Below are 18,157 nucleotides of genomic sequence, written 5' to 3' on the forward strand. Positions count from 1 at the left end.
AGCATACAAATATGCAGATTATGTTTGCTATATGTGAAAGTTGCTCTAAAATTATTATAAGTATAACCACTCGAGCTTAAGGTTTGAAAATATTGTGTTATGACTAGTTTCACTTGTTCAACTATTATTTATTAGTTTAAAATATATTTTAGCTTCGTCTCTTCTCTATTTTTGTACTTTAGCCTTTGAGTTAACTATGATTTAACATAAGTGCCCGTGTGGATTGACTTAGTTTAGGTATTTTTAAGCTAAAATAGTTTTAAGCAGTTTTGAAGTGTTTGGGTAAAGTTAAAAAGTGTTTATAAACACTTATTTTAAAGCCAAAATAAGTCATAAGTTAGAAATCTGATCTTATGGCTTATAAATCATAAGCCAAACAGGTTGATGAATGTGCATGGATTGCTACTAGGAGTATGAAATGTGTGAATTTGTTTGAGTCTTGCATGGGATAAATATTTAGAGAAGAAATGATCGAGAAAAACAAAAGCTCCTTATAAAGTTTGGTCACAGGGGGGAATATTTAATGTTGAGGGTAGTTCTTGGAGTATATAATATTTCACAAAGGGGAGATATCATTAGCTAATTTTTGAGTGAGGCCTGAAAACTCAAAAAAAAAAAAAAGCAACTGCTTCCATCATCTGCATCCCTTCGATTTCTTAAATTTTTACAGTAAAGAAAACGCGTGGAGGTAAATGACATTTACAGTTTCGGCGCAATTCAACTATATATCTGAATGAAGAAAGAAGGCAGACTCTGCATATTTTGTTATGTTTTTTCAATCCAAAGCAAAATACAGTAGAGACTTCAACCTTGCAGTAACCATTAACAACGAAAACAGAAAAGAAAGCAAGGTCTTAGTGAGCCTCAAGACTGCAACTTCTTTTTGAGGGCAAACTAGCAATTATCAGCATCATATCGCAACACTTCTCTTTAATCCATCTATCTAACAAGTCATTTGTTCACTTAAAAGCTCTAGTTCTCAGCACCTCCTCTACTGGCAAGCTTTTTAGCAACTTCTTCATCAATCAGCGGCAAATAATAGATACGGGGAGCGACTTTGATCTTTTTGAAGATGTCATCCAAAGTAATAACAGGGGGGTTATTTTTATCAGCAACAGGTGGAGCCAACCTCTCTTTTATTGGTAGCGCACTAGGAGGAGCAGGTGGTGGCTGGCGGGTGAGTGGATGTTCTGACTCAACCTGTTGTTTGCGACCCTGCTGCCAAGCAGGTGGAGCCAACCTCTCTTTTATTGATGGTGTAGTAGGAGGAGCAGGTAGTGGTTGGCGCGTGAGTGGATGTTCTGGCTTAACCTGCTGTTTGCGACCCTGCTGCCAAACAATGGTGCTTGAACAGAGAATGAAGTTGGAGGCACTGCAGGACTGCGTTTTGCCGCTGGAGTAGCAGGCTCCCGTCCGTCTATCTTGGTTTGCACCTGTTGGGGATCAACAAAATCTGCAACCAGGAGACGACCTCCTTTTGGTGGCCATTGGAGGTTGTAAACAGCATTTCTGTTCTCTATGGCTTCCTGTACCGAAGAATACTGTTGAGAGAAAATATTCATCAATTTAGTAACTAGAGCCACTAAGGAAGCAAAATGAGACACTTTCTAACAAATTCGACAGCATGCCAAGAAGCCAAGGCATGCAAAGGCCATTGCCATTTAGCTATGCACCTCAGAAGGCCAATGATGCACATTAACACACTACGTTATGACAAATTGACCAGAGGGACTTGGGCCAACTGGCGCAGCATCAAGGTTTCAAATCATGCCCACCCCATGACAGATGTCCCCAAGCCTGTCCTTTCCTAAGAGTAGCCAGCCACTAGGCTAATAACTTCCTTGCAAATAGTATAATTTTAAATAGAGAAACTCGATGACCATATGGTCTAAGAGGATCATCAAATACAACAGGAGAGAGCAAGATTCTACCGTGACCTAGCAATGGGTCTTTATTTGGTCCATCCAAAAACTGCAGATTTCACCAGTTCTTGCAAGGAGCTCTTGCACAGCTTTCAGCGTAAAGAGAAGCAAGAAGTTCTCAATTTTGAGAGAATTAATGGTTGTTTTGGAAGACTTTGGTACTGAAATATTACCAGAACAAAGTAACCAATTAGTGGCTGTTTTGGAAAACTTTGGTACTAGAATATTACCAGAACAAAGAAACAATTATTCTCATGCCGCTATTCTTGCATTTGAAACTCCTGCAATTTACCAAGAAAACAAATACTCACACACGGCTCCTTGGGTGCATCCTTCCTAACTGTAGAGTCAGTACTGGCAAAGATAGGCTTGACAGGGATGGTCTGAACCAAATTCTCTGATAATGCAATACTTGAATTTTGTGGCTCAATAGTACTCAAATTCTCAGTGTTCCATCTGCTCTACCTTTTTGCAAGCTCTTTAATCCCATATCCTACATCATCAACAAAAAATTCACCCCCAAGTCAAATATCTTATGAAACCAAATTATAGAACAAGAAAAGAATAGGTCGTTTTTGTTAATTCCCATTATCTCTAAGTTATCTAGAGTGAATGTATTCATATCTAACATCGCAAGACGAATTCAGTATCTATCATTAGGTGTTAGAAATTTCAATACACTAACACGCTAATAACTCCAACTTTAGCTTGCAAACCAGTCGTGAGCTTTAACTTTCCCAATTTCTAGATCATAACTGATAACACCATAAAACATGTGGGTCAATCAGAAGATTTAACATTCATAACTGAACAAACTAATAAACAACATACTTAAAACCCACTTTTGATAACATCTAAAAAGTACACAAAATTTTACTATTTAGAGCTTCATCAAATCAATTAAAAGAGTATAAAAGCAACAACTCTAAAAAAATTTAATAATAATAATAATATATAGAAGCACCAAATTCCTAATAGAATAGTAGCAGTAATAAAGAAAATTCAATCAATAAACATGTGCAGAGGAGGTAAAAAAGAGAATATTTTCACGAAAAAGGGAGGAAAGAGAGAATTAAGAAGACATGAGTACCTTGAAACGTTCTCTTCTCTGACAATTCAGGAGACCTATCTTTAGTTTCTTGAGGAGACTCAACCTTCTCAAAAGGATTGTCTTGCTGCGTTGCATCAGAAGAGCTATTTCTTCTCCTATTTCTCTGTGGATAACATTATTTAATCGATTAACAAGATCATCCTTCAAACCTTTTGTCATTAAGTTCCTCCTCTTAAGCTCTTCCCTTAATGCTGGTACCTTCCATTTATCAATGGGGAGATTATCAAGCACATGATAGTCTGACATCTTCGTCACCAATTGAAAACCATTTTGACAAACCTGATAGTCAGATGGATATATAAAAACCAGAAGAAATGAGATCTGAATGTTTCTAAAATCTAGAAAGAGACAAAATATTCTATGCAGATCTTATACTTTTTTCCCTTTAGCAAAGATGAGTAAAGTTCTCACTATAGAAATTTCAACTATACCTGACAGGTAACAAATTTATGCATATTTCTAAAGGACAAGACTTCCTTAATGGTATGTTCTTTATCAATCAAATATATTCACATATTGCACACCAAGTCGGTGTTAAAACTATTTAATAAGCATTTGGACCATAGTTGGTTAAAATCAAAAAGAGTATCTGACTTTGAAAATGGAAAAGAGGATTTGAAAGTTTAAGTTGTTTGGACATGAATTTCATTTGGAATAAAAACTATGATTTAGTGCAAGACATTTCACTTGAAAAAACTCTTCAACAAGTTTTTCAATATTTTACCAAAGTTTCAAATACCAACAGACCAACCCATTATTTGCAAAAATTGAACTTCAGTAATTGCAAACAAACACATATGGCCACAAGGACCTAATAGAATGTGGTTCACTGCTTCACAACAATTAACTATGGTGTCCTGCCAACTCTTAATAAAAAAAAGGTACACTCTTTTTAACCCAAAGCTACAATCTTAAGCTTATCTCATTTTCTGGTATTAAAAAAAGGCGATCTAGTTACTCAATGATTACTTCTTTACTTTGCCGCTCTTCTGCATCTTCCAGCTCTGTAATTGCTTATGCCCTAGTTCTACCTCTATTCAAGTTAATGGAAAATGCTAGAGACTACAGTTGTAAGGCAACACTAAATGCAACAGATTATGCTTCGGATCATTCCAATATTCCTTCAACGTTAAACACCACCTCATCATTCTCCTCCCAAATTTTCAAATGTAAAAATCAGTTCACAGGCTATATATCAAGTGAAATGCAACTTCTCTTGGTGTCTTTGTGTTCTTTATCTTATGAATCAGGTGCAAAAACAAAACACTTCTTCAATTACGTAGCTCCAAAATATTTAGCTCTAGGTAGCACAACTATTGTATGGATTGGCCAAGTCAAAATCCACATCCACAAATCCATGAAAGCTGGAAAATTTACCGTGCATCACAAATAAAGAGGGATTCCAACATAATTACTCTAGATCCCCTTTTCCTCCTTAAACCATGCACCTCACTATCAGTTAAAAAATGCATAGTGCAGTCAAGTAGCCAATAGAAAAAAAGTTTTGGCAATTTCTCTAAAACCCTAACTCCAGAGCAGAAGAAGAATTTTTTCAGTCGAAGAACAGTTTCAATAGGGTTTTTTCATTCATCAAAGCAGAAAAAGTGTTAATTCATTCCTTTTTACATTGAGCTCAGCTAGCTACAAGACAAAAGTCTAAACAAATTCTGACAATTTGACAATAGGACTAAAATGAACGAAATCAGAAATTATATCGGAAAAATTGCAACTAAATAAACTTGAACTTTGAAAACTATTTGGGCAAATAAATGATTGACTAAACTAAGAGAAATGACAAAAAATGGTCCATTTTGTTTGATAGTAGTTCAAAATAGTACCTTATGAATACATTTGGGAAATTTAATGAAATAGCAATAGTTTGAATAATTGTGAAGTATAACGAGAGTTTCTGAAATTCACTCCCCCCTACCAATCTCGCTCACCTCTTTCCTCTCTCTTTCAATTTCGCTTGCCATATATACAGGTGCATATGTATACAATCATCTAACCTATATACATATATAATTTACCTCTCTCCCACTCTCTGTCCTCTGTCATTCGTCTCTCGATCTTTCTATTCTCTCAATCTCTCTCACCTCTCTCCTCCATCTCTCCTCCATCTCTCAATCTCTTTTGCTATATATACAAATATATATGTATAATATACAATTATCTAACCAATATACATATAAAATTCACATCTCTCCCATTCTTTGCCCTCTCTTGCTCGCCTCTCTCCTTTCTATAACATGTAGCTACGAATTGTAATTATCAAACTACAATTATGGAGAGTAATTAGGCTATTTTTGAGTGGCTATATGTGAAAGTTCCCCCTAAAATAATTTATTATGTATCAATTAAACAACAACAAATACAAAGAGAATTGATGTATCAAATTAAAGATAGGGTTGCATATCGGTCGGTTCGGTTCGGGTTTGAAATTTATCGATTTTACTTATCGGTTATCGATTTGTAATCATGCTAAATCAATATGGAACCATTAAGATATCGATTTATCGATTATTGGTTTATTGGTTAATGATTGTTATCGGGTTAACCATTAACAATTACTAATAGACTAATCACTAATTAACAGTACGTAGTAGCCAGTAGTCGCTGATGAACTTTTTCCTGTTAGTCCATTACTACATAAAACACTTGATAAAACTTCATATTGGCTTGGACAGGGATGTCAATATTGCCCAAAGTGGCAAACTCAAAAGGAATCCTCATAACAACTAAGCCAATTTAGATATAAAATATAATGAGAAACCATTACAGCACTACTAACGAAAAACATTAGAAATTGTAGTATTACAATATTAGAGACATATTTCATTGACTCACTCATTGTGATGAGAAGATAAAAACAAAGACTTAAAGTAAGGAAACCAACCATTTAAACCTCAATTTAGACACTTAGAGAATAATATTCAATATAACTCATCAACATGGGAACAATAACAATGATTCAATGAGTGATGTCGCAACTTTGAAATATTATTGTGAAATTTGAGTGTCAACTATAAAGTACTTAAAGAGTTTGAAGACTAAAGTGTAAACCCTAAAGGTTAAACTTCTTGTCAGGTTATCGGGGCACCCGATTAGAAATATGGACAAATCAAAACCCGTACCGATAAGGCGATAATAAATTTATAGTAAATCGAGACCAAACCTGTTTAAACCAATAACCAAATTATCAAACAACTTTCATCGGAACAAAATGTTATGTCACTAGTGTATAGCAAATTGTTGTATCACTTATATAAAACATTTTCAGAAAATGTTGTTTCGCTAATACAAAACGAATTTTAGAATATGTTGGTTGCATACAAAGTGAATTTTAAAAATTCTTGCTATATTTGATAAATATAGTGTATATAAATATGCATTGTACATTTGGTTGGTTAAGTAATTATCCCAAAATATTTTAACAAGATTTTTCATGGGCCAATTTTTTAAAAGCTGAAATTAGGGGTGGGCATAAATATCGAATCGAATCGAATTATTTTGGTTCTTCGATTCTTCGGAGTTCGGTGCAAGGGTCCCAAAATTATGATGCACCGAAGAACCGAAGTTTTATTAAATAGATTTAAAAATATTTAATTATATTGCTTAATTAATTATACTTATACATTTTTTACTTAAAATATTTACATGACCCATTTAAACTTTTACTTCAGCTAGCCCTTTACGACCAAAATTTGTTTTATTGATATAACATTATAATGACAATTAAGTCTGGAACTATTGTTGTAGCAAATGCTTGTTAGCTTGTTAGCTTCTGTTCATTGTAGCTACTAACATACACTTGTTAGCTTCTGTATATGTACCTTCCTGTATACTGTGAGTCCTTATATTTGCTCTCTTCTTTATTCATTCAGGTATGGGAGAAACAAAACATAATCACATATTTACCTTCTCTTTATTTTTATTAAGCACACGAAACTCTTAACACTTTATCATATTTCCACTTTATTTTTATTCACACCGAAAAATTGATTTAAAATAATCGAACTAAATCGAACCGAAGTAGAAAAAATCGAATCGAATCGATCTTAGTTTGGTATAAATATGGTGCACACTTTTTTAAAACCGAATATCGAAAAACCGAACCGAAATTTGATTAAACCGAATCGAAGAACCGAACGTCCATCCCTAGCCGAAATAAATTGAGCTGAAATGAGATGAAACTAGGTTGAATTAGTTTGAAATGAGTTGGATTGAAATAGACTAAAGTCAGACTTAAAAGCAAGTTTGAATGATTATGTTTTCATGATCAAAATTTGAACCTCTGTTTAGTAGGAGTATGAGTAAACGATTCAACCGAAAATAATAATAAAAAAAGTAATATATTATCAGACTTGTTTTATTGGATCAGTGATTTTATATACTTTTTTAAATTAAAATATCGATTTTAAAATTTAACTAATACCCAATAAGATCATTTTTTTCTTAATGTTGTACTATATGAATAAATATTCTCTCCTCCTTTCTGTATTTTTTTTTTGAATCTTTTGTCCCCTTGATTAAAATGTTCATAATTCATTGTATGTTTGGTAGGGATCAACATGTTTTCTAAATTTCTTATATTTTGGCTAGTTAGTATATTTAGAAAATATTTTCTTAGGAAAATAAATTCATTAATTAAAAATGAGAAAAATAATTTCTCTTATTAAAGCAAGGAAAACAAGTTGTTGCATAGTAAATTTCAAGTTTATTGTCTTCTTCATATCCACTCAGTTCGCCCAACTCCTACCTTTTGACCATCCCACACCGTCACCTCCCACTCCCCACACCTTACTCCACCCAGAGTCTCTTCTGTAGTATTTTCTAAAATAGCATATAAATATTCTTGACATATTATTTTCTTATATATATTCATCAAATACCAGAAAATAAGTAAGAAGTCCACTTGATTTTCGAAAAAACATTTTCTTTCTTATCAAATACACCACGCAGTTCATTTTTCTTTTCTTTTTTCACGCAATTCACAGTAAGGGAAAAGAAAATGAAAAAAAACAAATTTGAAGGAATATTTTTATCGATTAAATCAAAATTGAATTGATAAATCACAAACTAAAAATCGACAATAAATATTTTATCAATTTGATTACTAATACATTAATAATCAGTAAATTAAATTAATAATATATAAAATCACTGAGCCATTGACTATAGTTTTGAACAAAAAATTCTGTAAACAACACTAACTAAAATCATAAATGTTACGGAATTACAGGCCCCATGCACTTTTTGACCAAAGTTAAAATTTTTAAAAATAAAATAACATTACATGCATATTAATCATTTTTATTTGTTCATAGGATTCTTAATGGGCACGTTAGAATCTCTGTCACCTAACCTTTATTATGCCATCAATAAAAGTCACTAAGCGAAAAGGTCCATTGTAAAGTCTTGAGAATAAATGATTAAATATGTGTATATAATGCCAAAAGTGCACCTACCTAAACCCAACAATATAATATTTCCTCTCGTACAATTTTTTTTACATCCGTATTAGAATCAAACAAATTAAAATTTAAATTGAATATTCGAGAAGTAATACTTCTTATTACGATTATTTTTGTATTTAAGATTCGAATTTGAAATCTATAGATAAAAAACAATCTCATTCAGTTGCAATAGATCATTTGATTGTCCAACAATGTAATCAAATTTAAGAAGGTCAATATACTATAGCCCCTTAAATTACATATTGTTTAATGCTTAAATTATTGCATATTTTAATTAAACATCTAAATATATAATAAATTATTCTTTATTAAAACCATCAATCTCAAAATTTATTTTGTGCTTGTTCTCAAATACAAATCAAATAGTTTTTTTTAATAAACATAATTTTTTTGCCTAACCAAACACACCCAAATATTACCATGACATATGGTAAAATAATTTCTTTTTATTAGAGATTTCTAATTCTAATTTAGAAATAAATAATTGATATGAATAATGAGTTCATATCTATTTAAACTAAGGAAAAATAACTAATATGCTCCCGAACTATCGTAAATGGTATGCAGATATTCTTCGTCATACTTTTGGGGACATTGGTGCTCCTATTTTCCAGAAACTAGAGCATATATACCCTTTATACTAACAGACATACACGTGTCATAATCTTATCCACCGATTAACATAAATTAAATATTGAATCGACGAATAAGATTGTACCACGTGTTCCTATTTAGTCTTCGTGAAAGACATATATGCTCTAATTTTTTTGGATGGTAAGGACATCAATGTCCAAAAAATATGACGGAGGATATATATTTTGCATACCATTTATAGTAATTCAGGGATATATTTATCGTTTTTTCCTTCAAACTATGATTAATATTTTAAGATACTCCCTCCGTTTAAAAAAGAATGACCTAGTTTGACTTGAAACGGAGTTTAAGAAAAAAAAGAAGACTTTTTAATCTTGTGGTTTTAAATTAAAGTTATGTCAAATGTACCAAATTGCCCTTTAATGTTGTGGTGTTAAACATGTCACGTGAAAAGTTAAAGTGTCATTCTTTCTAAAACATAGAGTCATTTTTTTCTTTGAAACGGAGGGAGTATATTTTTTTTTGAAGTGTAATAAAAAATTTATTTTTTTCAAGTGTAATAAAATTTAAAGAGTGGTATTTGTCTTTTTCTTTTTGTTTTGTTTTTCACCAAAGAGTGGTGCTTGTCAGAAAAAAAAAGAAAAGAAAAAGAAAAATCTGGAATTGCGATATGACTTTTCTCGTCAATGAACAGTGAACACTCCCCAGTTTTTGTTACACTACTTCAACAAAACTAAAAACCCCTCCGATTCTCTATTTCTCTTCACACCTAACAAAAATCTCTACCTTCTAGGGCTTTGCTCCAATGGCGATTTCTCTTACGGCAGTTATACTACTGACGACGGCGGTGTTGATGCTTTCCGTTGAACTCGCCGCCGGTTATACATTCTCGTCGAGGTTGATTCACGGGTTCTCAGATGAAGCGGTGTCGTTTTGGGCATCTAAAGGGAAGAGTATGACGTGGCCGAAGCGCGAGAGTGTGGAGCATATGAGGTTGCTACTTGGTAATGATTGGAAACGACAGAGACTGAAGCTTGGTTCGCAGAAGCAGCTTTTGTTTCCATCTGAAGGAAGTGAAACTCATTTCTATGGAAATGAGTTGAGTTGGTTAGTAATACTGCTTAATACTATCAGCTTAAGAGATTTGTTAAAAATTGAAGCTTATAATGCGTCAATGCTGGAGTGGATTTTGAGTTTTTTTTGTTCTTTTGAATTTACTGTTGCATAAGGATTCAATTATTTTTGCTTATGATATACTAGGTTTAGTTGAAAAAGCATAAGATAAGTGACCTCATAGTTGCTGTCCTCCGGTGGGGCTTTGGGTACTCCCTCTTAGATATGTGAAAGAAATGAGCTACTAAAATCATCAAACTTATTCCCCAACTGAGCTATGAGTTGAATTGTTTTTGGAAGTTATAATCTATCCAACTTTTTCCCCAACTCAGCAATTGAGTTGAATTGTTTTTGGAAGTTAAAATTTTGGTGTTGCCTCCTTGAATAAATACTCTTCTCGATTGTCCATGGTTGAAATATTGGAATGATACAAGTTGATCACATGTTTTTCTCCATGCCGTTAAGTCATTTTCTTGACAAGTGTCAAGCCTCATAGTTATTCGTCTTTAGAAATCTTGAAGAGATCTCCTTTCCCCTTCTATTTTAGTAGTTGGCTCTTCTTATAGAAAATTAAAAAAATCCAAAGCCCTTATATGCTGGGAACAAGAAATAGTTATGTTGAAAAATAAGAATAAGAATGCTAAGCTCTTAAACAATATTAGTATATGAACACGGCAGTTCCACCTTTCTTGACAGGTCACCTTTTCGAACATGCCCCTTACTATGGAGCTCGTTGATTTTAGATTCATGTGATGGTGGGTGATTATGTTCCCTTGTCACCCCTAGAGGGGAGGGGTGGAAGTATTGGAGAGTTTATTTCATCTTTCCATGACGAAGTGGATGTTGTAGGAGAGGTTGGAAGGGGGGATTTTGCTAATGATGGTTTGTTTGTGGGCAAAGGAAGGTCTTTTTCTTTCTCTTTCCATTGCTTGACTATGTTTGCTTTGCAAGAAAGGGAGGCTCAACCAAAAGTCCAAAACCTTTGACAGTTCAAATAGTGTATTGAATATTGCATCAAAGATTTTGTTGAGATCTTTGCCGAGTAAAAAAATTCTTTTTTTCTCAAGTTCTAATAAAGTGTCTTGATTGTTCTGGATTACTATTATTCAGGCTGCATTATGTGTGGATTGACATAGGGACACCAAACACATCATTTCTTGTCGCCTTGGATGCTGGAAGTGATCTGCTCTGGCTCCCTTGCAATTGTGTACAATGTGCTCCATTGTCTTCTAGCTACTACTCAATGTTGGTAGGTTGCTCAGGCTAATTGTTGCATTTGACTGTCTATTCTTACTGGTAATATTTGACCTTTCTTTTATTTCAAAACATAAGCGTGGTTTTGAAACTACTATCAACTTAAAGTAAGGGGGATGTCACCTTCACTTATCATGGGACAGCTGGGACCACTAAAATATTATAGCATGCTTAATTTAATTTGATGTAGTTACTCTGAAGGAAGATATATAAACTCTTACAACATCAATTATGCTCTGCAATTTCTCTGTCCAAGTTATAGCTACTTGTGAACTTGATGCTTTGTGCAACCTCAAAGTCCATGTTTCTGTGGTCTTAACTCTTCAAGTTACTGCTATACCCTGATGTATTATCTTGGAACCTCAACATTTTCTTTCTGAAAGGCATTGATTTTCGTTTAAAGATATGCCAACTAGTAAAAGGTTTAATGCTTTTAGATTTTGTTGCATCTCGCAGCTTCCTCTGTAAAGTCATTTTCTGTTTAAGTAAAACATTTTTATTTTAAGATATGTAGGATTCAAGGTGTAGAAAATTAGTTTTTTCCTACTTCAAATACTTCAAATTCTTAGACTGATTTTGGCATGTACATTTTGGCTGGTTCATCTCTTACTGAACAGATAGAAAAACCATTTTTACTTTTCTTTTATAGATAATAAAACTCATTATTCAGTTGAGCTAATTAATCTCTTATCAGTGAAGCATTTGAAAGTGACTGTGCATCTCATAATGGGAACAGTTTTAGCTGTTAATTCTCCAATGATTGATTGGCAGGTGCTCCCTTGTATTTGGGGCATCTATTATGCAGGATAAAGATCTGAATGAGTATAGCCCAGCACGATCAAGCAGTAGCAAGCATCTATCTTGCAGCCATCAATTATGTGAACTGGGTCCTAACTGCCCGAGTCCAAAGGAACACTGCCCTTATACTGTTAATTACTATTCTGAAAATACATCAAGTTCGGGGTTCCTTTTCGAGGACCAATTGCATTTGACTTCAGTTGGTGGACATGAACATCAAGGTTCTGTGCTAGCTCCTATTGTTATAGGGTATGCTCTTTTCTTTTTCCAGTTCTGTATTATTGTAAGTAGGATCAGCTCAACGGCTTTGTGACAAAGAAGACTTGATAGACCTACTTTATGAGTTCCATTGTGCCTTAGCTGAATGTAGCAAAGGATTCTCCAATGAGAAGATTTGACCCTTGAACCTTGACACCTTTTATAGCTGTCTCAGTTGTGACTGTTTATTTTTGGCAATATGATTGTCGCCTAGCTGCTAGTTGTCAAGTTACAGTATTTACCGGTTGGTTGATAAATGTGGTTTTCTTTTACGTAATAACTTATTGCAGCTGTGGTAGCAAACAAAGTGGCAATTATTTGAGTGGAGCTGCTCCAGATGGGGTGATGGGATTAGGGCCAGGAGAAATTTCTGTTCCAAGTTTGCTGGCGAAGTCTGGATTTGTTCCACGCTCATTCTCATTGTGTTTTGGAAAGAGCAATTCTGGCACAATTTTCTTTGGTGATAAAGGGCCTGAAAATCAAAGACGAAGTTCATTTGTATCTTTGGATGGAAATTAGTATGTATCTCCTCTATTTCTTTTGTGCTATGTTTAGTTTGATAGGCAATTTAAACAACTTCATTTGCACATTTATCTTATGTTCCTACTCGTAATTTTTACCAGCAATACCTATGTTGTTGAAGTTCAACATTATTGTGTTGGGGGTACCTGTCCAAAGCAAAGTGGATTTCAAGCCTTAGTTGATAGTGGGTCTTCCTTCACTTTTCTCCCTTCTGAAATCTTTACAAAAGTAGTAACTGAGGTACAAATATCATTTTTCTCTTGTCCTGCCATTCCCCTTTTCCCTCTCTTGGTTTCACAAGTTACTCTTCTGCTTAGTTTTAGAATGCACATGCAGTTTTTTTGCTGTACTGAGATATTTCCTATTTTTTCTCTTCTAGTTTGAAGAGCAAATGAACGCTACGAGGTTAGCTATAGAAGATTTTCCTTGCTGCTATAAGGCTAGGTAAAGTCTGCTCTCGTGAAAATGCTGTTTTTTGTTTTATTTACTTGTAGATTATTCTCCATATGCTTTTTTATGCAGTCCACAAGGTTTACCGAAGATTCCTAGCATGAAACTTTTGTTAGCTGCTAATCAGAGCTTTGTAATTCAGAACCCCATGTTTACCATCTCCAGTGGTCAGGTCAGTATTTAAATCTCTTTGCTTTGCCATCATCCTGCAAATTAATCTTTTTTCTTGAGGCATAGAAGATTTAGCTATAAGATTTTTTTCTTTGAATGAGCTGGTAATATGCGATGCTTATGCATGCAAACTCACTTGCATTTATATGAAGAAGAAGTTAGTGCACCCAAAATGCAGAAACTGACTCAGGTCTTAATCTGGAATTAATTCTATCTCTACCTTTTCTGTCAATTTAAGTACTTGCTATTTTTCTTTTTCAGGAAAAAAATTACTTCCTACTTTTCATTTTGTGTCTGGTAGCTAACTGGCTTTAGAGCTTTTAATAGTTGTTAGATTTCATTGTTACTATTATTTTGGATTTGGAATTTCTCTAAAATCTAAGTGCTTGTGAAATTGAATCCAGCTCTTCACCAAGAAACTTTTGGTAGAGATGCTTGAAGCATATCACTTAAGGAGAACAGAGTCACTGCAAGAAAGGATCCAAAGTTTGCTATGAGTGATGTTGAACAGTAGGACATGGGGCTAATTGGTGCCATGACACCTAAAGCTTAAGAACATTTCTGCTGGTACTTGGGAAATTTTTTGATAGTGTAAACTAGCTCTATAAGATTTTGTATGTGGCTTCTGTGATAGGTTTACTGTAGAACTGCAATCCTTCCAAAAATTTCTTCTGTGTCCATCCCAGCTTGTTAGTTCTCATCATCTCTCCTATGAAGTTAGTTCTCTAAAAATTCTACTCCCCCTGTATCAATTTGTTGTCTTGCTTTCCTTTTTAGTGTGTTTCAAGAAGAATGCCTCTTTCCTAATTTGGCAACTCAGTAATGAGTAACTTCAACATCCTACCTGGCGTGTTTAAGGCCAACAGAATGAAGTGAATTTTGATACAGTATACATATCTTTAGTTTAAGACCACAAGATTTAATAGTCATCTTTACATAAACTCCGTACCAAGTTAAACTAAGACAAACAAATAGAAACAGAGAGAGTATCAGTTTTGCCAACAATAGAAAATATATTTATTAGTTTTGTCATAGTGGCTACTGGTTACAAAGTCAGTTTGTTTGGTCTCATTCATTAGTAATCAAAGTTGTAGCACGTTGTTTTGCAAACTTCTGGAGTAAAATGCTCTCTATGTGCAAAGATGAATGACGGATAAATGCCCTTGTACTTGGTCTATGTTCATCTTTGTTTTACTGCTGTGAATAAACATGTTACCCTGTTGCCTTTGCATGCTTAAACAAGATCTTTTCAATTCCTTTATGACAAAGCAAGTATGGTTTTCTCCATAAGTTTTCCAGTGTATGATCCCAAGTTCACTGTGCCCTCTCATGGACTTTGTTTTGCAGACTTATAGTGATGGTTTCTTATTGGAGGTATTTTGTGCAGGGTGATAACTTTTATTGTGTGGGTCTCCTACCTATTGAAGGAATGATTGGTATTATTGGACGTAAGTTCATATGTAATTTTAAAGTCATGTAAGGTGCACATATATGCATGTTGACTGTTGGATGTTCCATGCAATTTCATTTGAATTATGCTGTGCAGAGAACTTTATGGAGGGATATCGATTGGTGTTTGATTGGGAAAACATGAAGTTGGGTTGGTCTCGCTCCAAGTGTAAGCTCATTGTGCATATTTAGTTTAAATTGAAGTAGTGTTTTGTTTTTTGCTGGATTAATAGGGAAAGACGAAAAACGAGTTTTGAGATATATGGGAGATAATTGGATTTGATAGGTATTTCATTGATGTTCCAGTTTAGAGTTTTAGATTGAATCACCTGGGTTATTTATACGGTCCTGAATTTGGTAATTCTTATGTTGTTCTTTGAATGAATTCATGCAGACAACACCATTTCTCATTTTTTAACTTGTATCGGCCGGTTAATCTTAGTAAAACCTACTTTTGTGAAGTTTGGCACATATAAATGTTTCACTAAATTCGGCCCCTCAATTAATTGTCTATTGAGTTATAATTGGCATATTAACAATGATAATTATGAAAACCATAGTAGACTTGTAGTAATCAGCATAATAACTATCATGGCTAGTGCCTGCCTCATGGTAATGGTTTTCCTACAGAGTCTTAAAAGCATGGAGAATTTCAAAAATTCATGCAATAACCCAATTGATACTTCTTCTGCAGTAGCATGTAGAACTCTGTTATATAATTTTGTGTGCTTAATTCACGAATTCATCTTTTACATCTTCAGGTCAAGACATAGACGGGACAGCAAAGGTATCACCAACACCACCTCCGAGTGGTTTGACATCAAATCCGCTGCCAACAACTGAGCAACAAAGGAACCCGGGTGGACATGCAGTTGCACCCGCTATTGCTGGTAAAGCTACCCCTAAACCATCTGCAGCATCACTCCTTGCAGTTTCATGGCATTACACTATGAGTTCTCTTATATTTTTATTGGTTGTATGGTTGCCTTATCTGATATAGCATTTGTAATTATGTACGTATATGTAAATTCTCATTTCTTCAATCAGATCCTTCTCTCAGAAATCATGTAGTCTAGTCAATTAATTTCATTGGTTTTGTTTCTATCCTCATATCTATAGCTCTTTTTATGTCATTTTGGTGTTCGTTTATTTGCTGGGGATTCAGTCATTCAGTGTCATGATTGAGGCATGATGGGACACAGTTGTGATTTGACTTGCAATAATTTACTAGCGGGGTTCGTTTTTAGGCCTAATCAATTTGAGTAGTAGTACACTATCATTCCCGACACCAAAGTTCTTTTTAGGAATACATATCTTTCACAAAGTTACGGGAAGAGGGAGAACTTTGAAGATCATTGACTGGGGTGGTTCCAAATCCGTTGAACTGAAATATGATGTGAAATGTATCATATACAGTATTTTGGACTTTACATTTATCAATTTAAGTGCTGCATTTTTCTGCCAAAGACACAAAGGCAACTCAGAACTCAAAAGCCTAGTCATTGTACAAAAATAAGGCATGCTGATACCCATTTATTTCTGCTACAGTTTTTAGAGAAAATTCTTGTCTATTGTTGATCATGCTCACTATTAACTAGACATGCTCGGGCAACTGTTTTGATCTGCTCTATATCTAGCCTATGGAAGAAATATGATTCATATAATCGACCCTAACTGGCTCATTGACTACAGAAGTAGCTGATTGATGTAGATTGTATAAGAATAGTATTGAATATGATGTATTAGTAATGCTGATACTATTTCCTATCCCCCGTTTGTTACGTCAAGGGCAGTTCTTGTATACATGTGGATTAAAGAGATTCCACATGTATGGAGAATCATGATGGATATGTTAGGACAATGATCAACTTTTGCATGTGGATACTTTCATGTCCAAGTGTTATACTACTGGGCTTGTTGTTGGGGTAGGGGTGATCAGTTTTGGCCTTTGAAGAGTTTGAAATAGAAGAATGATTGGCCTTTGATAGAATAGAAGTTTGTTCCTTGAGTAATGCATGGTGGGGTGGAAATTTACTCGTAATTAATACATAGTGTAGTCATTGTACATGTTTACGCCTCATTTCACTATGTAATAGGTGTATTAGTAGGGTCAGAGCCGGAGAGGATTTGATCGAAGCCAGTAACTTCAGTTTCAAACTCTAGATTTTTTTAATTTGTAATCCTTTTATACGTGGATATATATAACTTAAATCACGCAAATGAATACGTCGATATGGCTAAGGACTAAAGTAGATAATTGGAGGTTGATAATGACAAATGAGCAATTAAGTAATGAATAGCCTAACTTTAAGACAATGCCATTCTTAATGATACATGGAGACGTACCCTTTAGGTGTCATCTAACCTGGGGTTCTCCTTTTAAACGCTATGAATTATGAAAATGACCTTAGAATAACGTCATGGAATGTATCTTTCATTTTAGAACAGCCAGAATTGATTACCTAAAAAATTCAATTTATATATTTTTTTCATACCATGAAATTATTTATTTGGAATGATGATAATTGTTGAAGAAAAGTTTTTGATGAGATTAGTGAACCCCTAATTCCAATGATGAATTTACGTACAATATTCTATGGCTAACATGTCACAATTATTGAATAACTATCCTTGAGTATATATGAGATTAAACATTTTAATAATGATTTCAAACGCAATAATAATGCAATAAAAAGGTGAACTTAGCCTTTTAAACTCCAAATCAAATCAAATATTGTTAATTGAAGGGGACAATGGGGAATAATTAGGTGACACAATTCATCCTTTAATTAGTATTATGATTAATTAATTAGGAGTACATGTTAATAAGAGATTGGAATTGCAATTACCTACCCATTGCGGCTCAACGCCATAATTTTTGCTTTTCTCTTACACCTTTCCCGTTTTCATTGGTCCTCCCCTCCGATTTTTAAAGGAAAAGCAAATGAACAGAAGACAAAAAAAAATTTAACAATATTATCTGTTTTTTTATTGGGCTAAAACAATCTAAAAATAAAAAAAAAATTATCATTAAGTTT

The 18,157-nt window shown here is 34.0% G+C and overlaps 2 protein-coding genes across 2 annotated transcripts; one reads left to right on the top strand and one right to left on the bottom strand.

Moving 5' to 3' along the window:
• Positions 1 to 972: 972 nt before the first annotated feature.
• Positions 973 to 3,488, bottom strand: LOC114076923 (apoptotic chromatin condensation inducer in the nucleus-like). Its single transcript, XM_027916618.1, is given in 6 exon segments — positions 973 to 1,326; positions 1,374 to 1,541; positions 1,932 to 2,083; positions 3,013 to 3,136; positions 3,232 to 3,312; positions 3,465 to 3,488. Coding segments are annotated over 6 exon segments (903 nt in total).
• A 6,238-nt stretch (positions 3,489 to 9,726) lies between these two features.
• On the top strand, positions 9,727 to 16,229 carry LOC107016004 (aspartic proteinase-like protein 1). The gene is made up of 10 exons (XM_015216475.2): positions 9,727 to 10,211; positions 11,328 to 11,466; positions 12,277 to 12,518; positions 12,818 to 13,045; positions 13,151 to 13,289; positions 13,429 to 13,493; positions 13,572 to 13,671; positions 15,058 to 15,118; positions 15,217 to 15,288; positions 15,881 to 16,229. Exons 1-10 carry the CDS (start codon positions 9,910 to 9,912, stop codon positions 16,117 to 16,119), a joined length of 1,587 nt encoding a protein of 528 aa, XP_015071961.1. The 5' UTR covers positions 9,727 to 9,909; the 3' UTR covers positions 16,120 to 16,229.
• Positions 16,230 to 18,157: the final 1,928 nt, after the last annotated feature.

This window comes from Solanum pennellii, chromosome 4 (genome assembly GCF_001406875.1).
Source record: "Solanum pennellii chromosome 4, SPENNV200".
Lineage (NCBI taxonomy): Eukaryota > Viridiplantae > Streptophyta > Magnoliopsida > Solanales > Solanaceae > Solanum > Solanum pennellii.

What these genes read in the sequence shown, in the direction of transcription:
- LOC107016004 (XM_015216475.2), top strand. Translation starts at nt 9,910, where the DNA reads ATGGCGATTTCTCTTACGGCAGTTATACTACTGACGACGGCGGTGTTG. An exon ending in CTAGCTACTACTCAATGTTG is followed by an intron (nt 11,467 to 12,276) that starts GTAGGTTGCTCA and finishes TCTATTATGCAG; the next exon opens with GATAAAGATCTGAATGAGTA. An exon ending in GGGTTGGTCTCGCTCCAAGT is followed by an intron (nt 15,289 to 15,880) that starts GTAAGCTCATTG and finishes TTACATCTTCAG; the next exon opens with GTCAAGACATAGACGGGACA.